The sequence below is a fragment of the Uloborus diversus genome, chromosome 2 (genome assembly GCF_026930045.1).
Source record: "Uloborus diversus isolate 005 chromosome 2, Udiv.v.3.1, whole genome shotgun sequence".
NCBI lineage: Eukaryota > Metazoa > Arthropoda > Arachnida > Araneae > Uloboridae > Uloborus > Uloborus diversus.
This window is the reverse complement of record NC_072732.1, coordinates 118,128,348-118,149,148: the sequence shown is the minus strand read 5'-3', so window position 1 is coordinate 118,149,148 and position 20,801 is coordinate 118,128,348. Positions and strand designations below refer to the sequence as shown.

Below are 20,801 nucleotides of genomic sequence, written 5' to 3'. Positions count from 1 at the left end.
ATATATTAAGCTCTTTTTTCTCACGTTCTTAAACTTTGACCTCTACTCAAGGGCAAACAAATCAGTTTTTTAAAAAAATAAACTTCACTTTTTCTTATCATAGTACCACTAACACATCCTGAAATTTTTACGAAAATCGAAGACATCAACTATCAAAAGTGTCCAAGCTTAAAAAAAATGACTCTTAAAAATGCTCGTTTAACTATGGCGGTAATTGCGAAGCAAACTTCTTTGCGGAATTCTCCAAAATGTGGAGTGGTTGCCAATCCAGCTAATGCACAAAAGCTGATACGTGCGCAATTATTGAAATAACTGTCACTCAAACTGAAACATGAGCGACTTGTTTTCCTGAGAAATTATAAATACATTATCAGTTTTTAAAAGAAAACAGAAAACAATAGCAAGGAGAGCTTTAAAAATACATTCAATAATTATTAATTTTTAAGAAGAAAAAAAAAACAATCCATAACATGCACAAAGATGAGCAGTCTTCCTTAGCAATTCATTGAAACATCAAATTTCATCAAAAGAATTAGTATTATGCTTCGAAATTAGAGAGAGAGAGAGAGATGATTAAGAAGAGGCGAGAAAAATTTTATATTGTTTTAAAGGACTTGCTTAAATATATCAAAAATAACGCACCTTCTCAAAAAAAAAAAAAAGTTCAAAATGAAGCACTTTTAAGGGCCCTTTTTAACAGGTCACTGAAATAAAGCACTTGTAAGGATCCGTGGGAACTATAGTCAGCCCTAGATTTCACATCATCTAACACATCGCTTAACTGAAATAAAATGTAATTCACAATAGCTCTCACAATGACTAGCTGATGACTGTGCAGATGTGGTAATTAACCTGTTACTACAAGCATCTTGGACAGGACTTAAAGGTTTTGATTAGCCGCAAAAGAAAAAAAAAAAACTTAATACAAATAATTTATTTAAGCTCTACTTCGTCCTGACTCTTTGAAAATAAAAAGAAGACCTATCAGAAAAGGCCTTAGATTCATTCTTTAGGGATCATTTCTTTCAGAGCTTTAATAAACGCCATGTAAACGACATATATTTTTTTCCGCACGCGCAAACCTTGTCAAAGGGCAGCGGAGTCTGAAAAAATATGGCCAACTTCGGAAATTTTAGAGCATTTGACTCCAACGCCGACCTTTTCACCCCAAAATCAGTTCGGCTTCGACTCAGCAAGCATTGGCAGATTTGCAAGGTGTGAAGGAACATGACCGACTCCGATTCTTGGAGTCTTTAACCTACTCCGACTCCTTTCCCCAAAAGTCAGTCTGACTTCGACTCATGCAGCCCTGCCTGTCAGGCGACAAAAAAAATCGATTTTTTTTAACGACATTATCCAAGAGTACACTAGTAAAAACAATTTAAAACTAACTCGATGAAGAATTCTCAGCAGAACGGAAGATATGAAGGAAATAAGAGAAGTTAAAAACCATGTGTGTTTATCTTTTTGACAGCTGTTGTTACTGGCAGATAAAGCTGGATTTCATTTACGAAAATAAGGTTTTTTTTTTAACGTATATTTTTCTTGAAACGGCTTGGAAGTGCCTGGTGATATAGCACAGGTAAGAAAGTTAGCCAATAACGCTGATCGACAGGAAATTGTTCTTCGTTATAAATTGAATGCTTGTTTAGGGCGTCGCGTCGCGGCTCTGCGAAGTCATTTGATTCTATACCTTTATTTAAAAAAAAAAAGCATCGTAAACTAGGAAAATATATGTTATGTAATGTTCTAATTAGGTAGTCAGTTGGTTTTTACTCATAATGCAAGAACAATTTTATAATAATAAATCCGTTTCCCCGTATACCAGCTCTTACATTGTCAAGAGTTATTTTCTTCTATATTCTATGTAAATTGATTTTTTTTTTTTTTTTGGTTGAAAAAAAACTTTGATTGAAACGAAATTGAATTGAATTGAACATATAATATCATATATATATATATATATATATATATAAGTTGGGTGCGCCAATAAATCCATGCAGACCAGTAAGGTCAAACCCTTTTTTTTGGTATGGGGTTGAAAAAAAATCGCTAGATCGTAATTTTATCGTCATCAGAAATTTTACAAACATTTCAAAGAAACTTTTAAAAAGTCTGTCTGTCACATTAGAAAGAGAAATACAGTTGGACAGCAGCAGCTCTTATCCTGGCCTACGGTTACATGTTTTATCTGGTTAACTGTTATCATTTCAACAAGATAGCAGCACATGTGAAATTTGGTCAATGAGTTGCAAAAAAACAAAACAAATAAAATCATCTGCAACCTTTATCAAAGATGTACTTTTACTCATAAATAGACAGGTTTCTGACCCGAGACAAGTTAAAAAGCATTTACCCCATAAGTAGGTTCTTTATCTTGTGATGCGCGGTGGCAGCATTAACCAATCCACGCTCACAGTACTGCTAGCAAAGGTCACCCCTGCAGGACAACTGAATGAGAAATATTGCCCCCAATCAGACGGTCGGTCGTCATATTTTTCATTATTATTCTTCCTTCCTTTTCGATTAAAGTTATCTTTCGCTGCTTGGCAACGGAGCGATGAAAGCTTTTAAAAGACTCGCCTTATCTGACTGCTAAGCTCAAATTGCAGGCTGGACGAGATTGTATTTTGTTTACTTACACGTGTTTGTGTTTTGATTTTTATTCCAAGAGGGAAATAAAAGATTTTACGAGTTGTATTATCAAACAGCACAATGGAAATGAGTTGAAATGGAATCTAGTTTACAGCCTGAAAATAAGTATGTTGCCAACCTTACATAATAATTTAAATCCAAGATTTTACGGCATAATGACTCCTTGCATGTTTTTCAAAAAATTTTAGAGGCATGCTTTACAAAGCTTTCTTTCCGTTTATAGACTCTGTTTTACTTTCCATTTATCACATGAAAGACACCGTCTGCAATCTCAATTTCTTTCTAAACGCGTCATGAAAAGTTTCAGAAAGCAGGTTCTTTTCCTCCTTCTACTTTCTACCAGCAAAAAAATATTTAAAAAATTCAGTTATTTCTGTCTCCGTCCTTTTAATAATTATAACAATACACGCATATTTTTTTCAGACAAGGATGCCCATTCCCCCCAAGATCAAGGGTGCAACCCCCTAAATGTCACCAAGACCCTCCAAATTAGAAGCCCCTCTCCCTCCCAAAAAAGAGAAAAATATCTCAAAACACTCTTTTGGCCCCGAGCCCCTTCTTTTTTATTTGCTTTTTGCCTGCTTAAAATTTCGTTAGAAGACAAATGCAGTTGTTTCTAAAAATTGCATGAATTTCATGTTTACATAAAAAACAAATTCTTTTGCGTTTGTGTGTGTGGGGGGGGAGGGATATATATATATATACATACATATATATATATATATATATATATATATATATATATATATATATATATATATATATATATATATATAACTAGGCCTGGAGAGAAAAATAACCTTTAGTTTAAACATTTTTCACAATTTTCAATAGACACGGCGAAGAAAACATATTCTTTATGTTTGTCTTTAAAAAACTCGAAGTAGTTCTTTAACTTTGTAACATATTCATTCAATTAGTTAGTATAAGTAAAACATTAACTTAATATTCAGTAAATTACCGCCCATTAGCCAGGGCTAAAGCAGAAATACATGAAATACACCGCCAGCTCAGTCATTTCCAGCCGAGGACTGCAGTTTCGTGCTTATTAGCACTCATCAGTCCGGCATAGGAAAGTGACTGAGCTGGAGATGGAAAACCTCTTAAGGAAGCCAAGAGTGCCGAACAAACTGGTAGCTAATCTAGAATTAGCAGACCAGATGAGTGACCGAAGCAATGGTTCGGTTCAACTCGAAGATTGAAGGCAAGGCATGGTATATTCAGTAAATTACAGCCCAAATGGGCGGTAATTTAGTTGTGAACAAATTAAGTTGTGAACAAAACAAATATCCCTTCCTCTGACCCTAATATCAGCGATTGAATTTTTGTAACAATTAATATTAATTCTACATTTATGTACTATTGATATTGAAAAGATTTTCTATGGTGATTAACTGAACTGAAGTCACATCAAAAATATTCAATAAAACACAGAAATTTGAAAACGAACCAGTAGACAGAAATTTTGTAACACAAAATCTAATACGGTTAGAAAGATCCTATATATCACACCGGAATCAGGCCTGTTTATAGTGAAGTATATTTCCTGTATGTTTTCCTGATAAATATACTGTTGTGAAAAGTTTTTCTCAACAGAAATAAAACTTAACTTTAACAAAAAGAATTTCCTGTATGTTTTCCTGTAATAAAATACATACTTAAATTTTAAAAAATTAAATTTTTTTCGAAAACTCTCCTTAAATTCACAATAAAAGCAAGACACATCACAAAAATTTAAAACTCTATGGATAAAAACATTTTTTTTTCAACACATTACAGTAGGGAAGAAACAGCAATTCCAATTTCAACGTTTCTTAAAGTAAAACTGTAGGAAATTTGGTATATTATGTTATGTTATTTGTTTTTCGGTTTTAAGCTGACTTTTCTGAAAAGATTTCAGCATATCAAATAAGAACGGACAAGTTAACTTTCGTTAAACCACAAACCTTTACTAATAAATCTGAGTAAGCAACTTTTCCACTTTTTTTTTTAATGTATGGGAAAACTTAAATGGATAGGGAAAAAATGAAAAGAAATAAAACAGAAAAACTCACCTAATTATTTTAGAGCTCCAGCACGACGTCTGCCGCTAGTTTCACAAAACTCATGACAGGAAACAGCTTTTATCGAAACCTTGTAGTTATAAGTAGTTGACGGCACAGTGATGGTATTTAATGCAAGAAATGTCTTCACATAAAAATTCAACACCTAACTTCTCGAGAATAGTCACTGACGATGATGAAAATATGTTTTCTATTTTTATATACAACGAACCATCGGGCATTTGAAAATAAATGCGAGCAACGCTTTCACTTTGATCATTACGAGCAATCCGTAGGATTGTTACACAACAATTAGTAGATTAAGTTGAGCATTCAATCAACTTCGTGATCAGTTCTTGAGCTATATTTATAATATTTCCATATTTTTCAACTTGTCGAAGATCACCAATAAGGTCCCTCCGTTAATAAATTCCTCCAGCTCGCAAATTCCGACCAAGAGTCCAAATTCACCAAATTCACATCATTGAACTGGGTACCTATGAAGAGTGAAGGTGTCTGACTCTTGCGATTCACAGCCGCAATTTTGTAATTGTTACCATTATTATTATCCCAATACTCAACACCAGAAGTTCTAAAGCAGACACAGAATTCCACAGTCTCAAATTTTGCTGCAGATGGTGGGATGGACATGGTAAATGAGAACGTGTCGTACTGCGATACACCACCCTCGACACCAGTTGGAACGAAAGTGGCAGTAATGTCCTTGCTGGATGACCAGCGGTCAAATGTAATCCGAACAAAAACTTCCTTGTCAAACGCAAGGTTCTTGACTTTGATGGTTCCAGTGACATTGTCGTCACCTTCTCTGATGATGACATTTTCCAGAGAAACACATTGTCGCTGAAGTCTGTCACGAAATTCCAAGTAATCGGACGCAGGCTGTGAAAACTGAGCAACCCAGTTAACGCCTGATGTTGGGTTCGGTTTGACACCTTTGGTGACTTGTGCTAAGAACTCGTCTGTCCATCGCGGAGGACAATTGGAAGGTTCTGACATGATCTTGACATGTGTTAGAGCCAGTCCTTTGTCGTCTGCGAACCAGACGCGCTTTTTGCCACCCTCTTTTTGGTCTTGATCTTCATCAGACTTGGCCATGAGACACGATCGTATATCTCCGTTAGTATATTCGCTGAATGCTGTGTTCAGTTTGTTGCGCTGGTTGTTGGAGTTGTGGAAGGAACCGTAACGAAAGTCTAGAAATGTTTGTGCAGCAAATAGTGGAGGACTCGCTGAAAGAATCATTTCAAAGTCGATAGGCATAACTGAAAGAGCTGACTAGATATTCCTCAAGATATCTTTCTATCTTGTTTATTTCTCCTGAAATACGTTTACTGTGCTTGATTTGCTCTGAAAAAGAAAAAAAATCGTATAAGACAAGCCGTAGAAGTAGATTCCATAAAGATATAAAATATGCAATTAGAAACATAAACGTAAAAAAAGAAGAAAAATGTTTTGAATAAGGAACGTATTCCAAACTCACGTAACAAATCTTATAGATCTTATAAAAACTAAAAGAAGTATTTAAAAAAGGGAAAAGAAGAATAGTTGAAATGTGTTATAAAGGTATCACATTTTGAAATAATTTCAAAAACTGCTTTAAGATATTTGGGTTGGTGAAACATTGTTAAGTAAAAAATAGTTCCAGGATGAATCAGTTGATAAATATAATGCAGTGAAAAGGAAACAACAGAAATAAAACTCAACTTTAACAAAAAGAATTTCTTATATGTTTTCCTTTAATAGAATACATATTTGATTTTTAAAAAAGAATTAATAATTTTTCGAAAACTCTCCTTAAATTCACAATAAAAGCAAGACATATCACAAAAATTTGAATCTCTAGGGATAAAAATATTATTTTTCAACACATTACAGTACGGAAGAAACAGCAATTCTAATTTCAACGTTTCTTAAAGTAAAACCGTAGGAAGTTTGGTATGTTATGTTATTTGTTATTTGTTTGTTAATGTTGTTGTGTTTGTTAATGTTGTAATGGTTGTTGTGTTATTTGTTTTTCGGTTTTAAGCTGCCTTTTCTGAAAAGATTTCAGCTTATGAAAGGAAAAGGGAAAAGTTAATTTTCGTTAAATCACAAACCTTTATTAATAAATCTGGTTAAACAACTTTTCCACTTATTTTTTTAAATCAAAAATTTTGGTTTCAATGAAGAATGCATCACTACTACTGAGATAGTTTCCGGCTCACATTTTCAGTTATTAAAACACTTTAAGGAGGAACAATAAATAAATCACTTTCTGATTGCTCAGACATTTTAGATACTTGGAGCACAAAACAGGAAACATTCTGCCAGCCAGGAAATGTTATTTAGATCTTATGAAGGAATGGTATCATTAGGATGTTAGTTCATAAGGTTGCGCTAAAAAAAACATGCTCTAATTCTTAAATGTGTCAACTTACCGTAATATTTGTAAGAATAAATATTACTGAAATTACATACATTCGAATCCCGACTTACGCGAGGGGTGCGTTCCAAGACTCCTCGCGTAAGTCGAAATTTCGCGTTGTGGAAAAGTGTTGTGTCATATGATTTTTTTATTAACATACCCAATCATTTTAGACATTTAAGCACCTTTTAAACTATTTTTGACCATTTTTTAACTATATATTACCATTTCTTACATAAAGAACTGAATTTTTACCATATTTTTTTTAAAGTTGCATTATTCAAACATAAAATACTGTTACGATGCACAAAATCAATGATCAATGGGAGAGAGATATATGAAAATAAAACAGTACGGAACGTACAGTATGCAGTAATAATAAAGCATTGCACTGTAATAGTACTGCACAGTAGATACAATAAGTTACATTTATAGCTTAAAAATTGAAGATTATGATTTATCCTGCGCAATCGGGTCGTCATTCTAATATATTTTTAAATATAGTAGTTTTGCAATTGTTTTTATAACATTTACATCTATGGTAATACCCCTCTGGGACCCCCTGAACTTATACAGATTGCCTTCTCTTGATTTTTAACTATACGTATGAAAGATTCACCCATTCTACTTAATTGTCGTGCTACCTTCGACCCACTTTCTAGTTGTTCAAGCTTTTCAAGAATCTTTACCTTTACTTAAATTCAGGGTTGGTAAAAAAAAACCGGCTTTTTTCAAAAAAAAAAAAAAAAAATTTTTTTTTTTGTTTAAACCAGGTTTTTTTTTTTTGTTTAAACCGGGTTTTTTTGGTTTAAATACTATTTGCGAGAAAAACAATGAATTCTCGGAAGGTAATTAAGGTTCCATGTAATTAACAGTTATTCAATAGTCACATTATACCTAATTTCTTGATTAGTTAAAGAGATAAGAACAAAATCTTGTAACTAAATTAAACAATTAAAATAGCTTTCTGCGGGAAAATATTGATTGAAATGTTTGACTTGATTAACATATTAGTATGCATGTATATATAGACCCTTTATGATACGAAATAATTCAAGTTGTGATGCGGGTTAAGATAAAATATAATGAAGATCCAAGAAAAAAACTTTATAAAACCAACATAATATGAATAATTATCGAATAAAGGTAAAAGTTATATTTTTAAGCATAATCTTTTCAAAAGAACAATTTTCATATTTTTTCTTTCTGATCTTACATAATGCTGATTTTTATATACACAATGTCGCAAATATTGAAGTAAAGCAAAATGTACAACAATACATGATTGAACAGTCAAAAAATCGATTGCTGTTGTACTGACAAAGTTTAAAAAAAAGTGCTGCTCTATATTCGACTCCGTTCTTATTTTGGAAAGACTTGGAAAAGATCTCGACTATCGCTAAAACAAAGAACCAAATCAAAAATACAAAAATTGGTGTAACATGGCTTAAATTACAGCTTATTTACTGGCATACATGCTGCATCCAGCATTGAAGTTTAAAATATATTAAATGCAAACTCTTTAGAACAAATAAATGTGTAGCAAATTCTATTTCAAGAAATGTTTTTTGCCAAAAACGTTATATACGTGAAGTATAAACTTTTTTTTAAAAATTTTATTCAAAAAAATATTATTTGTATTCACCTGCAGAACAAATCTTAATTTTTAGGTGCAAACAATTAAGTTAGACTGTTGATTACCTTACAAGTCAAAGTTAAAATTCCAGGAAAGTGCAAATAAATGGGCAAAAATGTCACACCCCTGCAACAGGAGTGAGCAATATAATGGATTGCATCTACAATAAAAGATTCAATCCTTAGTAAATCTTAACTAATCATGCAAAATAAGCATAATGATGGAAGTTGACTGAAATCTGCTTTTTGGCACATATATGAAATAAAAAATATATTAATATTTTTTTTCGATTAAAGCTTGTAATACATTTTGAAGAAGCAACTTTGCAATTTTAGTATTTATCTCTGCAACTTAGCTAGGAACTTAGCATAAATGGAATTTTACATTTTTCAATATGTGTGGGGAAATCAATGTAAACCTGTAAAATGGATTATTTTTGGCTTTTTTTTTTTTAAAAAACCATTTAAAAAAAAAACCACATGGATTAAAAAAAAAAAACTAATTGGTTTAAACCGTGGTTTAAATCATGGTTTAAACCAACGTGGTTTAAACCAAACAACCCTGCTTAAATTGTCGCAAACTTTTGGTATTTGTTTCCGTCTTCAAACTTTACATGAAACAGCGTGCCTAGGTGCCACAATATTTCATCAGCTTTCATATTTAGAATAAATAAATGAAAAATATGAAGAGTGGTGATATATACACACTAACAATGCTATGTTTATAGTGCGGTATGTGGGAACTTGCGCAGCCAGTGATGCTGAAAGGATGAAAGACATTCACGAATTAGCGTTTAGTAGTCAATAACAAAACCAAAACTTAGCACCACAATTCCTTTCCAAATATTTTGGAGTTGAGAGCGAAAAATTCGCTTTAGTTCAAAAATTTGTTGCTCCGGAAAAACTAGCTTTATAGCCATTTCGCGTAAGTCGGATCGCGCTGTAGCGGGAGTCGACTGTATTGTTTTCTATTTCGTAAAAATTCTTGTCTTAACAGTCTAAATACTGTAACAGCACTTATTTTCTCGAGGCTTTAGTTTTCACGATTTTCGTGAGCCCGTTGTAATTACTAAAATTTAAGTCTCGCAAAATATTTCAACTTTCTATGATAATCAACTTTCGGTTCTGTTCATATAAAATTCGCGAAATTTTCAGATCGCGAAATGACCGATATTTACATTTTGCGAAATAAGTGCTTTTAGTTTTGTGAACATCTTAAGTCCAATGATTTAAAATTAGTAATTGTGCATAACTTGTTAGCTGATGCAAATCAGGAAAAATTATTTTGATTCCTCCTAATTAAAAAAAAAAAAAAGAAGACTGAAGATGAACGTATGAACTTTTTGCGATAGTTATAATGAAGCTATAATTAAGTTGATAATATGTTCCGTTAAACTACAGCTCCTCCTTCCGTCATTCAGCTGCTGAACACTAAGCTTCATGAGTTGATAAATCCATCGCAATCCTAGTTTCAACGCAAAAAACAGAATCTCGAAAAAGGCAGACCATTAGAAAAACAAGACATCTAGATAAATAAAAAAAAAATTAATTTTCAATTACTTATTTGATTCTTCAAAAGATTTTAAGCATCTAGCTTTGAAACTTACTATGACTGGAGCTGAAAATTCCGTTCCTTGCGCGTGCTAGAAATATCAACTGAAAGACATTACGATTGATTATAGATTGATTTAGTGAATGAAATCATTCAAACGTGAAAAAGAAAAGCTCATCAATAAAATAAAAAGCTAACAATAGTTTTCACAGACAATACTCTCTGCAAATTTCAAAGCATTCCGATCGAGTACATTCTGAGCGTCGCGACGCATAGTATGTCGCACACGTGCGCGTCTCCAAAAACCGAACCTTCCTGGCACAACACCTGTAACAGCTGAATAGATCTTTTTCAGAGCAAGCACTCAGCTGATGGGTGCAAAGTGCTGGGTTTGACAGTGAAGCTGCTCGTGCCATAATCACATGATGCGTCATATGACATTTACCCAGTGTTTTTAGTTTACTTCATTGTTTTTATTTTTTTAATGACATTTTTTTTTATTTTCTTAATGATTTAAATTTTAACTCTTTAAGGACCATGAGCTTTGTGGTAGACACAGGCCCAGATCTGCGTATCCGCAGACCCAGCAGTGCGAGGGGGGGGGGGGAGCACGATCTTAATGGGCCCAACTGCCCAAGGATTGAAAAAAAAATGAAAAAAAAAATAATAGCACTAAGATTTTTTAATGCTGCAAAAATACTCTGCTGATCTCTAGGGAGAGGCTCTATAAGATTTTTTACAGGGAGGCTCAAAATTTATAGATCCGGGCCTGGGTAGACATTTTTTATACATACAAAGAGGGTTCATTTGCATGTGAGCTCATAGAAGCCCAGCTCCTCCACTTCTTTTTTTTCAGCGAATTTTTAGGTATTAGACTGCTAGCAGAGGAGCTCATCGATGTTGCGCTCCTGAGCCCATCAGTGTACCAATTCCGAAACTAATGATAAGTAATTTTCCCCTCCTTTAAGAAATGCTGACATCTATATGATCATTAATATATAAATAAACGTTCCGATACAGAACATTTTGAAGGCTCCTTGGGGCTCGACTTACTGAACTTTTTTTTTAATGGTCGGAATTAACACAAATTGCACATAATTTACGTGTGAATATACGTAAACGAAGAACATAAGGATCCTGTACTTTTCGTTACAAAACTAAGCCCTGCATACAACTATTAAATGGTGGCGTAAATCAGTGCAAGATCTTCGATTTTTTTTTAACCGGGGAAGAATTTGAAATTACCACCCTTACCCATCTTTCCTAAAGTTTCTACATCGAGTTGCAATGATTAAAAGGCTTGCTCTAAATTACATCCGATCACTGGCGCACATAACATGTGTGTCGAGTTTTGTGAAAATTAAGAAATTAATTTTGTGAGAAGTAAAACTATTATTATTTTCAAAATTTGTTGGTTAACGTATTATTTAATTCCGAAATAGTTGTAGAGTTTTAATTACATTACTTACATTTAGTCTTAAGTTAAAAAGAAATCTGGAACAAAAGTTAGGGTAGAATCAGTGAATGCGATATTTTCAAAATTAAATTACAGTGCATTTTTAAAACCATAATCTTTTTTTTTTCCTTCCTTTTTCTTTTTTTGCTGATGTTAAGATTCAGATGTCTTAATAACATGGAATTAGAATTAATAAATTATTAATATTCGATAATTTATGAAAAAATAAGTTTTTAATTTAGGGGACATACATGTTTTATAATCCTGAAAGGGTTAAATAAGTGGAACTAATTTTGACTCCGAAATTTGTATGAATAGGATAAAATTTTTGGAATTTGAATCTTCACTGACTTTTTTCTCCGAAAAGAACACGCATTAAACATCTAAATATCAGAGGTTTTTCTCTTTTTTCTAAACTGCGTATTCGTTAATCGTTCATTATTTGTGTGTACGACGTGTGTCAGAGCAGCAGGAGCTCCCGCGAACAATTTCACAAAAGAAAAAAAAAATCCAACATTTTGAAATTTGCGTTTTGTTGGAAATTGCATCTTTTTTCTTCTCCGGTTTGCGATTTTCGTACGTTGTCGTTGGTGGGGGAGACAAGTTTTTTAATCGAAAACAAAATCAATAATGAATAATGGTAATTATAAATTTCGCTGTTAACAAATTGAACTAGTTAATTTCATGACTGGACCTAAACAAGTAGATTTGAGAATTTCTGTGTTTATGAACTTTTCTATAATTGATTCTTCTTGTCAGTTTAAAAGCATTTTTGAAAGCAGAATAACAATTAATTTTTCCTTGAGTTTGAATTTTTGTATTTAGGTTTTATAGTGACACTGCTCAAAACATACGATGTATATATTTTGTTTCAAATATTTGGCTGTACTTTTACACATTCAACACGGACGATGATCAATCAAAACAAAATTGAAAACTGATTTGGAAATTGGTGTTAAATGATAATATTAATTTGTTTAAGTAACATTCGACACATGAAAGCGACACAAGAAATTGCTAACAGTGAAAAAATAAATAAATAAATGAAAATGATCAAAACAAGCATAAGCATGTACATGAACAAACTGAAATTGTGCGTTCAATAATAATTCAATGAACCAACTTTGGAGTTATTAAAAAACAATTTTCATGTATTTCTAGTTCAAATAATTTTAATGCTTGTTAATATATATATATATATATATATATATATATATATATATATATATATATATATATATATATATATAATTTCAAAAGTGTTACAAACAATAGAACTCACCCATTTCGAGAATAGCTCTGGCAATTTAGATCGTTATTCATCTAAAAATGACATACGAATTCGTGATTTTTCAAGGGCATCTGAAATATTTCTCTCTGTTATTCCAATACCATACAAATATAGCCACTTGAATGAAATACGCGATATTTTCGCTCCACTCAGCAATCAATTTAGAGACAACAGAATGGACTATCGATCTGTCCGATATCGATACGTCACGAGAATAATCACAAAAACTAGAAGATAAATGACTGTTCAAATATGCCGCGATAGGCAAGAGAGGTGGGTTAGGGTTCGGAAACGCTGTTCAATGCTTTAAATGAACTAGTAATCTGGCAAAAAAAATGTTTCTTAGATGAAAGCTTCTGACAGGAAGATAGCTGTTGAAGAAGCGATGTCTTTATCTAGATACGCAATATTTTTCCCCCTCTTATATTATCTGCTTTTCTTTTTTTTTCTTCGTAAAGGTTTGGGTTAAATGTCTATCTGCGTGTAAATAAAATGGATTTTGAACTTATTAAAAGGTTAACAAGATCAGTTCCACAAACACCGATAAAGATATCGAGTAATAACAACAAATCACACAAATACAGTGTTCAATTTGCACAACGAAAATTGCAAATATAACGTTTCAAAGTTATAGGAATTATTTCCTTAACAGGGACGTGCAAAGGGGTGGGGGGGGGGGATTGAGAAGGGACACCTGTTAACCCGGGCCCGAGCCTGAAGGGGCCCTTAGATTTTTGGAATGGGGGTGAATATGGAGGGGGCCCCGTAAATGTCATTTGTGACGGGCCCAAAATTTTCTGTGCACGCCCTTGTTCCTTAATACAAGGATATGGATATTTTCAACTTAAATAGCTTATATTTGAGGCAATAAAGTTAATAAAGACGAAATTGCTACAACCAGTGGCGTCGCTACGGGGGGCGTCCCACCGTCCGTCAAGGGTGTCACCCGTCTGGGGGGTGACACCCAAAGTGGAATTGCAAGTTTTTGAAAAATATCAAGTTAAAATGCATTTTTAAGACTGTGTGTATATTTGAAAAATTTCCCCGAGGGGAGGGAGGGTACCACAAACTACCGCCTCGGGAGTCACTCATGTTTGGTACGCCACTGCTATAACTAAACTGTTTTTAGCCAACTTTTCCGGGGGAAAAAAATATGTATGCAATTTCGTGTGTTGCAAAATTATAGCTAAAAAAAGAAAATAAGTAGAAAATAAATTGAACAATAAAATAAGCATTGGAAAAAAAAATCATAACGTTAGCGTTTACAGAGAAAATTACCGCATATATAAATCCCAAATGAAAAGTAACTCAAAAGAACTTTGGATGAAAAAAATTGTTCCTATTTTTTTTTTTTTTTTTTTTTTTTTTTTTTTTGATATTTCACAAATTATTATTTTTTTTTTATTACTTCAAAAAAATTTTTTGAATCATTCAAAAGTTATTATCATTAAAGTCTACGGAAGAAAACCAAACTTCTTCATCTAAAAAACTAAAAACTATTTCTGACAAATGGGCGGTAAAGAAAAACTTTGTTCAAAGCTGTTTAGCGCCTATTCGTTCTCTCAAAGTTTAAAATAAAGCAGCCAATAAAGTTTAAACTTTATTGGCTGCTTAAACCTTAATGTGAAAATATTGAGATTAACTGCAATATAAGTGTTGTAATCAAAAAATCATGCACTTATTTCATTTTATGCTTTTTAGTTCAAACCAAGCTTGTAGATATAGACTTTGGATAGAGTTTAAATTCAAAATATATATGTATATATTGTAACGGATTCGGTGCGACTTCCACTTTCTTGAAATGAAGACACAGTTCTTGATAAAAACACAGGAAATTTATTTACACTATGTACAGGAAAGATCTTCAACAACTGCTAAATTATTCATCAGCAATTAAGCAATTATCACACAACACCGTAAACTCAACGTTTACACACGTATTTACTTCCAAATACGAAAACAACACAGCGAAATGCCTCGCTATAAACAGAGCAAAAATCTTCTCAGTTCGAAATATCAATCGAAACTCACTGTTTATCCATCGCTAACGGCTTAAATACACCGAAAAGAAATTTCTCAAATATTCCACACGCTTCTGTAAAGTAGTAGACCGTTATCAATGAAAAGAAAGAAAATAGGGGTCGTATACTTTAGCCGAATGAAAAAGGGGTTGTATATTCATTACGGGAAACTATTTACAGGTTACGTTCCTACAATAATTACTATTTACAGAATTTGTAACATTGCCCCCTTCCTAAGGACTGCACGTCCCGGGCAGTACAATCCCCAGAAAGGGTGTCGAACTTCTATCAAAAGTTTACAAATATTCACATTAATTAATAACTAACAGATACATAGGAAACACAATAATAACAAGAAATATTACTAAACATTAAAAGCAAAAAAATTATCTACAACTTTTATGTTATCAACCATGGTTGTTTACATAATACTCATGAACTATGGCCATAGTATGGGGCTAACCGATCATAATGTACAACCCTAGGTTTTGCATTAGGTGATTTTTGGATCCTCACTACGACGTCATTTAGTCGGTTAACGACTTTGTAGGGTCCATCCCAATGCGACTGCAATTTGGGTGAAAGACCTTTCCGTCGGATGGGATTCCATAACCAAACCTTGTCGCCTTCGTTGAATTCATGTCCAGTAGACCTTGTGTCGTATCGGGTCTTCATCTTCTCCGCCGCGATGTTGATTCGCTCTCGTGCGAAGTTATGAACGTCTTCCAACCGGGCCTGGAGATCCTGGATGTACTCCTCAGGCGATGCAGGCGCATCCGGAGGACGACCGAAGACGAGATCACAAGGTAGCCGAAGCTCTCGTCCGAAGAGCATCTGAGATGGGGCATATCCGGTAGTCTCGTGGACAGCACTGCGGTAGGCGAGCAGGAACAAAGGTAGCTTCTTGTCCCAATCCTGTTGATTTCTGGATACCATAAGTGAGAGATTGTTCAGGATTGTGCGGTTAAATCTCTCCACCATGCCGTCCGATTGTGGGTGTAGTGGTGTTGTCCTAGTTTTCTCAATTCCGAAAATTTGACATAGGCCCTTAAACACAGCAGAGATGAAATTCCTCCCTTGATCGGAATGAATCTGCAAAGGTGTTCCATATCTCGAGATCCAGTGTTGGACTAGAGTCTCTGCTACGGTGGTAGCCTCTTGATCTGGAATGGGATATGCTTCCGGCCATTTGGTGAAGTAGTCGATGGAAACAAGAATGTATTTGTTCCCATCAGCAGTTCTTGGTAGAGGACCCAGGATGTCAATCCCAATTCGTTCGAAAGGAGCTCCAACGTTGTACAGATGTAGCTTCCCTCTGCTTCTCTTCTTCGGTCCTTTACGAGCAGCACAGGCGTCACAAGAATGGCACCACTTCTCCACGTCATCCTTCGCCTTACTCCAGAAGAAGCGCTCCCGAACTTTATTGAGGGTTTTCCAGACACCAAAATGTCCTCCAGTCGCACTACTATGTATTTCTTTCAGAACATCTGAAATCCTTGATCGGGGAAGTAGTAACTGCCACCTAGACGTTTTGCCGTCATCAGATTCCCATTTTCGGTGTAGCACGCCGTTCCGTAAATGGAGCGAGTTCCATAAAGCCCAGTATCTTTTTGTTGCAGGACTGAAGATGGAAACGTCCTGCCAGCTAGGTCGCCGACTGTCACTTTCCATGAACTCCAAAATTGGTTTTATGTCGGGGTCTTCAAGTTGATCTTTTCGAACTTGGTCGTCACTCCATGGATCAGGTTCTGATGATGTTGGAGTCACTGTCAATGACTCCATAGACCGTCATTGACTCCAATGACTCCATCCTACCGTCTGATAGGCGGTAGGGCTAGTCGTTCCATACTGCTTCTCGATTCGGGAACAATAGTGGCAGTTCTCAGGACAGGGTCTCCTTGATAAAGCGTCAGCATTACCGTGAGATAACCCTTTTCGATGCTTGATCTCCATGTCATATTCCTGGAGCCGCTGTATCCATCTGGCTATCTGGCCTTCCGGATTTTTGAAGTTCAAAAGCCAAGTTAAGGAGGCATGATCTGTCCGAAGCAGAAATTTTCGGTCGTAGAGGTAATGATGGAACTGTTCTACAGCTTTCACCATGGCCAGTAACTCCTTTCTGGTGACGCAGTAATTTCGCTTCGACCTTGATAAGCATTTGCTCCAGTAAGCGATGACATGTTCATTTCCGTCAATTTCTTGGGATAAAACAGCTCCGATGCCCTCGTTGCTCGCATCAGTGTCCAGGATGAAGGATTTTTCAGGCTGAGGATAGGCGAGGATAGGCGTTGATGTTAAAGCCTCCTTCAGTCGTAGAAATGCATCTTCGCATTCTTTGGACCATTCAAACTTTTGCTTGCTCTCCGTCAGCTTATGCAAAGGTCGTGCAATGTTGGAAAAACCCTTTACAAACTTCCTGTAGTACGTGCAGAGCCCCAGGAAACTTCGCAGCTGATGGATGTCTTCGGGACGACTCCAACTCTTGACTGCAGATACCTTTTCTGGATCGGTTTGTACACCTTCAGAAGAGATGATGTGACCAAGGTAGTTCACTTCCCGGCGGAACAAATTACATTTGGACGGGCTTAACTTCAGATTGGCTTCCTTAAGCTTTTGCAGCACCTTCCTAAGATTTGCCAGATGTTCTTCGAAACTGCGTCCCACGATGATGATATCGTCTAAATAGACCAGACAGGATTCGTAGGAAAGTCCTCTTAACACTGTCTCCATAAGAAGCTCGAACGTAGCTGGTGCATTGCAGAGGCCGAAGGGCATAACTTTAAACTGCCACAAGCCTTGTCCAGTTGTAAACGCTGTCTTCTCTCGGTCGTCAGGGTGTATTTCAACCTGCCAGTAGCCGCTCTTCAAGTCCAGGGTCGAAAACCACTTGTGTCCGGAAAGAGTGTCCAAGGTGTCGTCTATCCGTGGAAGAGGGTAGCTGTCTTTCTTGGTAATTTCATTCAGCCGTCGGTAATCGACACAAAATCTGGTGGAGCCATCTTTCTTTCGGACTAAGACGATGGGAGAGGCCCAAGGACTGGAAGAAGGTTCGATTACATCATTCTCCTTCATCTCTTTCAGGAGGGTCTCAACCTCTTCCTTCTTGGCGAACGGTAGTCGTCTTGGATGCTGTTTAATAGGGGGGTGTTCTCCAGTGTAGATCCTATGCTGCGTTAAATTCGTACGGCCAACATCCTCCGATGTAGATGAAAACAGATGCTTGAAGTCATCCACCAATTGTTCCGCAGCAGTTCTTTGATCTTTCGATAAGGGTGCACTCCCAATTAACTTCGATGTCAAGGACTCAGAAGACACAGTCTCGTGGGAATTGATTCTTCTAATGATGCAGTTTACTGGAGTACAAGTTGCCAGCACTTCACCTTTCCGGATATTCCTTGGCCTTTCACTCACGTTGACGACTCGCACAGGAATTACATCTTTAGAAAGGTCCACCAGCGTAGATGCTACCAGCATTCCTTTTGGGCTATTGCTTAAGTTGGGGTATTCAATGAGTCCAAATCGAAAACTATTGCTTTCTTCAATGGAGCCAGGTACTAATGATTCTGACCTTGAGGGAATCGATAAATCTGTTTGGGCTATTATTTGATGAGCGGATTTTACATCACTTTCTGCGGGGAAAACGGCTATGTCTTCTCTCATCGAGTGCAGCTCATTTGTCTTGAAGTCGAGGTTGAAGTCATACTTCTTTAAAAAGTCCAATCCGAGAATGAAGGGGTCTGTGATAGCAGCAACGAATGCCGTATGATGGTAAGTGGCGTTTCCAAACACAATTTCTAAGTTTACTTTACCTTCAATCTCGATCTTGTCACCTGTCACAGTTTGGAGGGTAACGCAGGGCGGCGTCCATAGAATGTTGAGTCCAAATTGACGAGCCACATCTGTTCTAATGATTGTAACATTGGCTCCAGTGTCAATAATCAGTTCGCAGGGAAACCCGTTTACGTATGCGTAAACAAACAGTTCATTACTGCCGCCACTCGTCGATGAAATCTGGAAAACTTTAAGATGGGGCTCATTCCAATTTGGCGACCTCCGCCCCGCGAGATTGCCATGGCTTAGTTTTCCTGGACCTGGGAGGGAGAGGTGCTCTTCCCTCTGGTTTCTTGGCGAGCTTCACAGTTTCTTCGTAAGTGACCCTCGCCGCCACATTTCCAGCACTTAAGTGATTGTCCATTTTGGTACTTGGGAGCCGAAGTCCTTTTGAGGATTCCTGCAATTTCTTTTATTTGCTTTTCCAGTTCAGCAAAGCGTGACGAAACCGGATCTGGCTCACCAGTTTTCACGCCGCGGATTGAATGGCGATCCTTGCGGGTTGCTTGCTGGGCGGCCTCCAACTTCATCGCATACACAACAGCAGAACTCAGGTCTTTGACATCCGCCATCCGTAGAGCTTTCTGGATTTCCGGATCTCGAACCCCGTCGATGTAGTAGTTGAGTGCCAGGTTGTCTCGAACATCCGCAGGACAGTCGCAAAAAGCAAGATGAGACAGTCTCTCGACGTCCGCCGCTAGCTCTTGCAGGGTTTCCCCGGTTTTCTGGAAACGGGACTTCAACTGGAGTCGGCTGAAATCTTTCTGGCACTTCTCACCGAAGCGAAGCTCCAACGCAGATGTGAGGGCGGCGAAATCCAGGCGCTGGCTGTCCGGAAGGGTCTGAAGAATGTCCGCTGCGTCACCTCTCAGGGATGCTGCAAGATGGCAGGCCTTGGTAGCAGAGTCCCATCCGTTCGCTTCCGCCACTATCATGAACTGAGTTTTGTAAACCTGCCACGAAGTTTTCCCATCAAATGTGGCAAGTTTAATGGACGGTCGAGTAACCGATGTGGGAGCGCCAAACTGTACAGAGCTGCTTTCCGCGGTCGCCAATCTCCTTTCCAGGTCTTTAAAGATGTCTTCTTTAAGTTGATTAAATTTTCTATCTTCTTCTTCCAGTTTATTTTCTACAGCATTGCATCGGCCTTCAACGGAACTTAATTTTTCTTCAAATTTCTCTTCGATTTTATTTTCCACTGCGATGAATCGGCCTTCAACTGCCTCAAACTTTCCTTCAATAGCATCAACTCGATGCTCTATCTCATTAAATTTATTTTCCATCACAGTCTTTACCGAAGTAAGATCGTTTTTAATTTCCTCTTGGTTAGAAACTAGGTCATTTTTCAGCACCGTTAAATCACTTTTCAATTGGTTTTGATTAGCCGCCAAACTTTCGGTCAAGTCACTTTTCACAGCATTAATTGCTTCCAGAAGTTGTTTTAATTGGTCATCCATTGCGCGAGTAATCACCATAAAAACAAAGTCTATAAATTCAAAGTCTTTATGAAAAAAAATGTCCAAAGTCACACTTACTCCAAGAAAGTCCAGAAGAAGCCCCACGTTGGGCGCCAAATTGTAACGGATTCGGTGCGACTTCCACTTTCTTGAAATGAAGACACAGTTCTTGATAAAAACACAGGAAATTTATTTACACTATGTACAGGAAAGATCTTCAACAACTGCTAAATTATTCATCAGCAATTAAGCAATTATCACACAACACCGTAAACTCAACGTTTACACACGTATTTACTTCCAAATACGAAAACAACACAGCGAAATGCCTCGCTATAAACAGAGCAAAAATCTTCTCAGTTCGAAATATCAATCGAAACTCACTGTTCCACACGCTTCTGTAAAGTAGTAGACCGTTATCAATGAAAAGAAAGAA

At 36.2% G+C, this 20,801-nt stretch overlaps 1 protein-coding gene across 1 annotated transcript; it reads right to left on the bottom strand.

Moving 5' to 3' along the window:
• Positions 1-4,876: 4,876 nt before the first annotated feature.
• On the bottom strand, positions 4,877-5,978 carry LOC129217484 (protein phosphatase 1 regulatory subunit 3C-B-like). The gene has a single exon (XM_054851791.1). The coding sequence runs from the start codon at positions 5,976-5,978 to the stop codon at positions 5,100-5,102; it is 879 nt and encodes a 292-aa protein (XP_054707766.1). The 3' UTR covers positions 4,877-5,099.
• Positions 5,979-20,801: the final 14,823 nt, after the last annotated feature.

Excerpts from the sequence above, each read along its gene's own strand:
- LOC129217484 (XM_054851791.1), bottom strand. The coding sequence starts at position 5,978 with ATGCCTATCGACTTTGAAATGATTCTTTCAGCGAGTCCTCCACTATTT.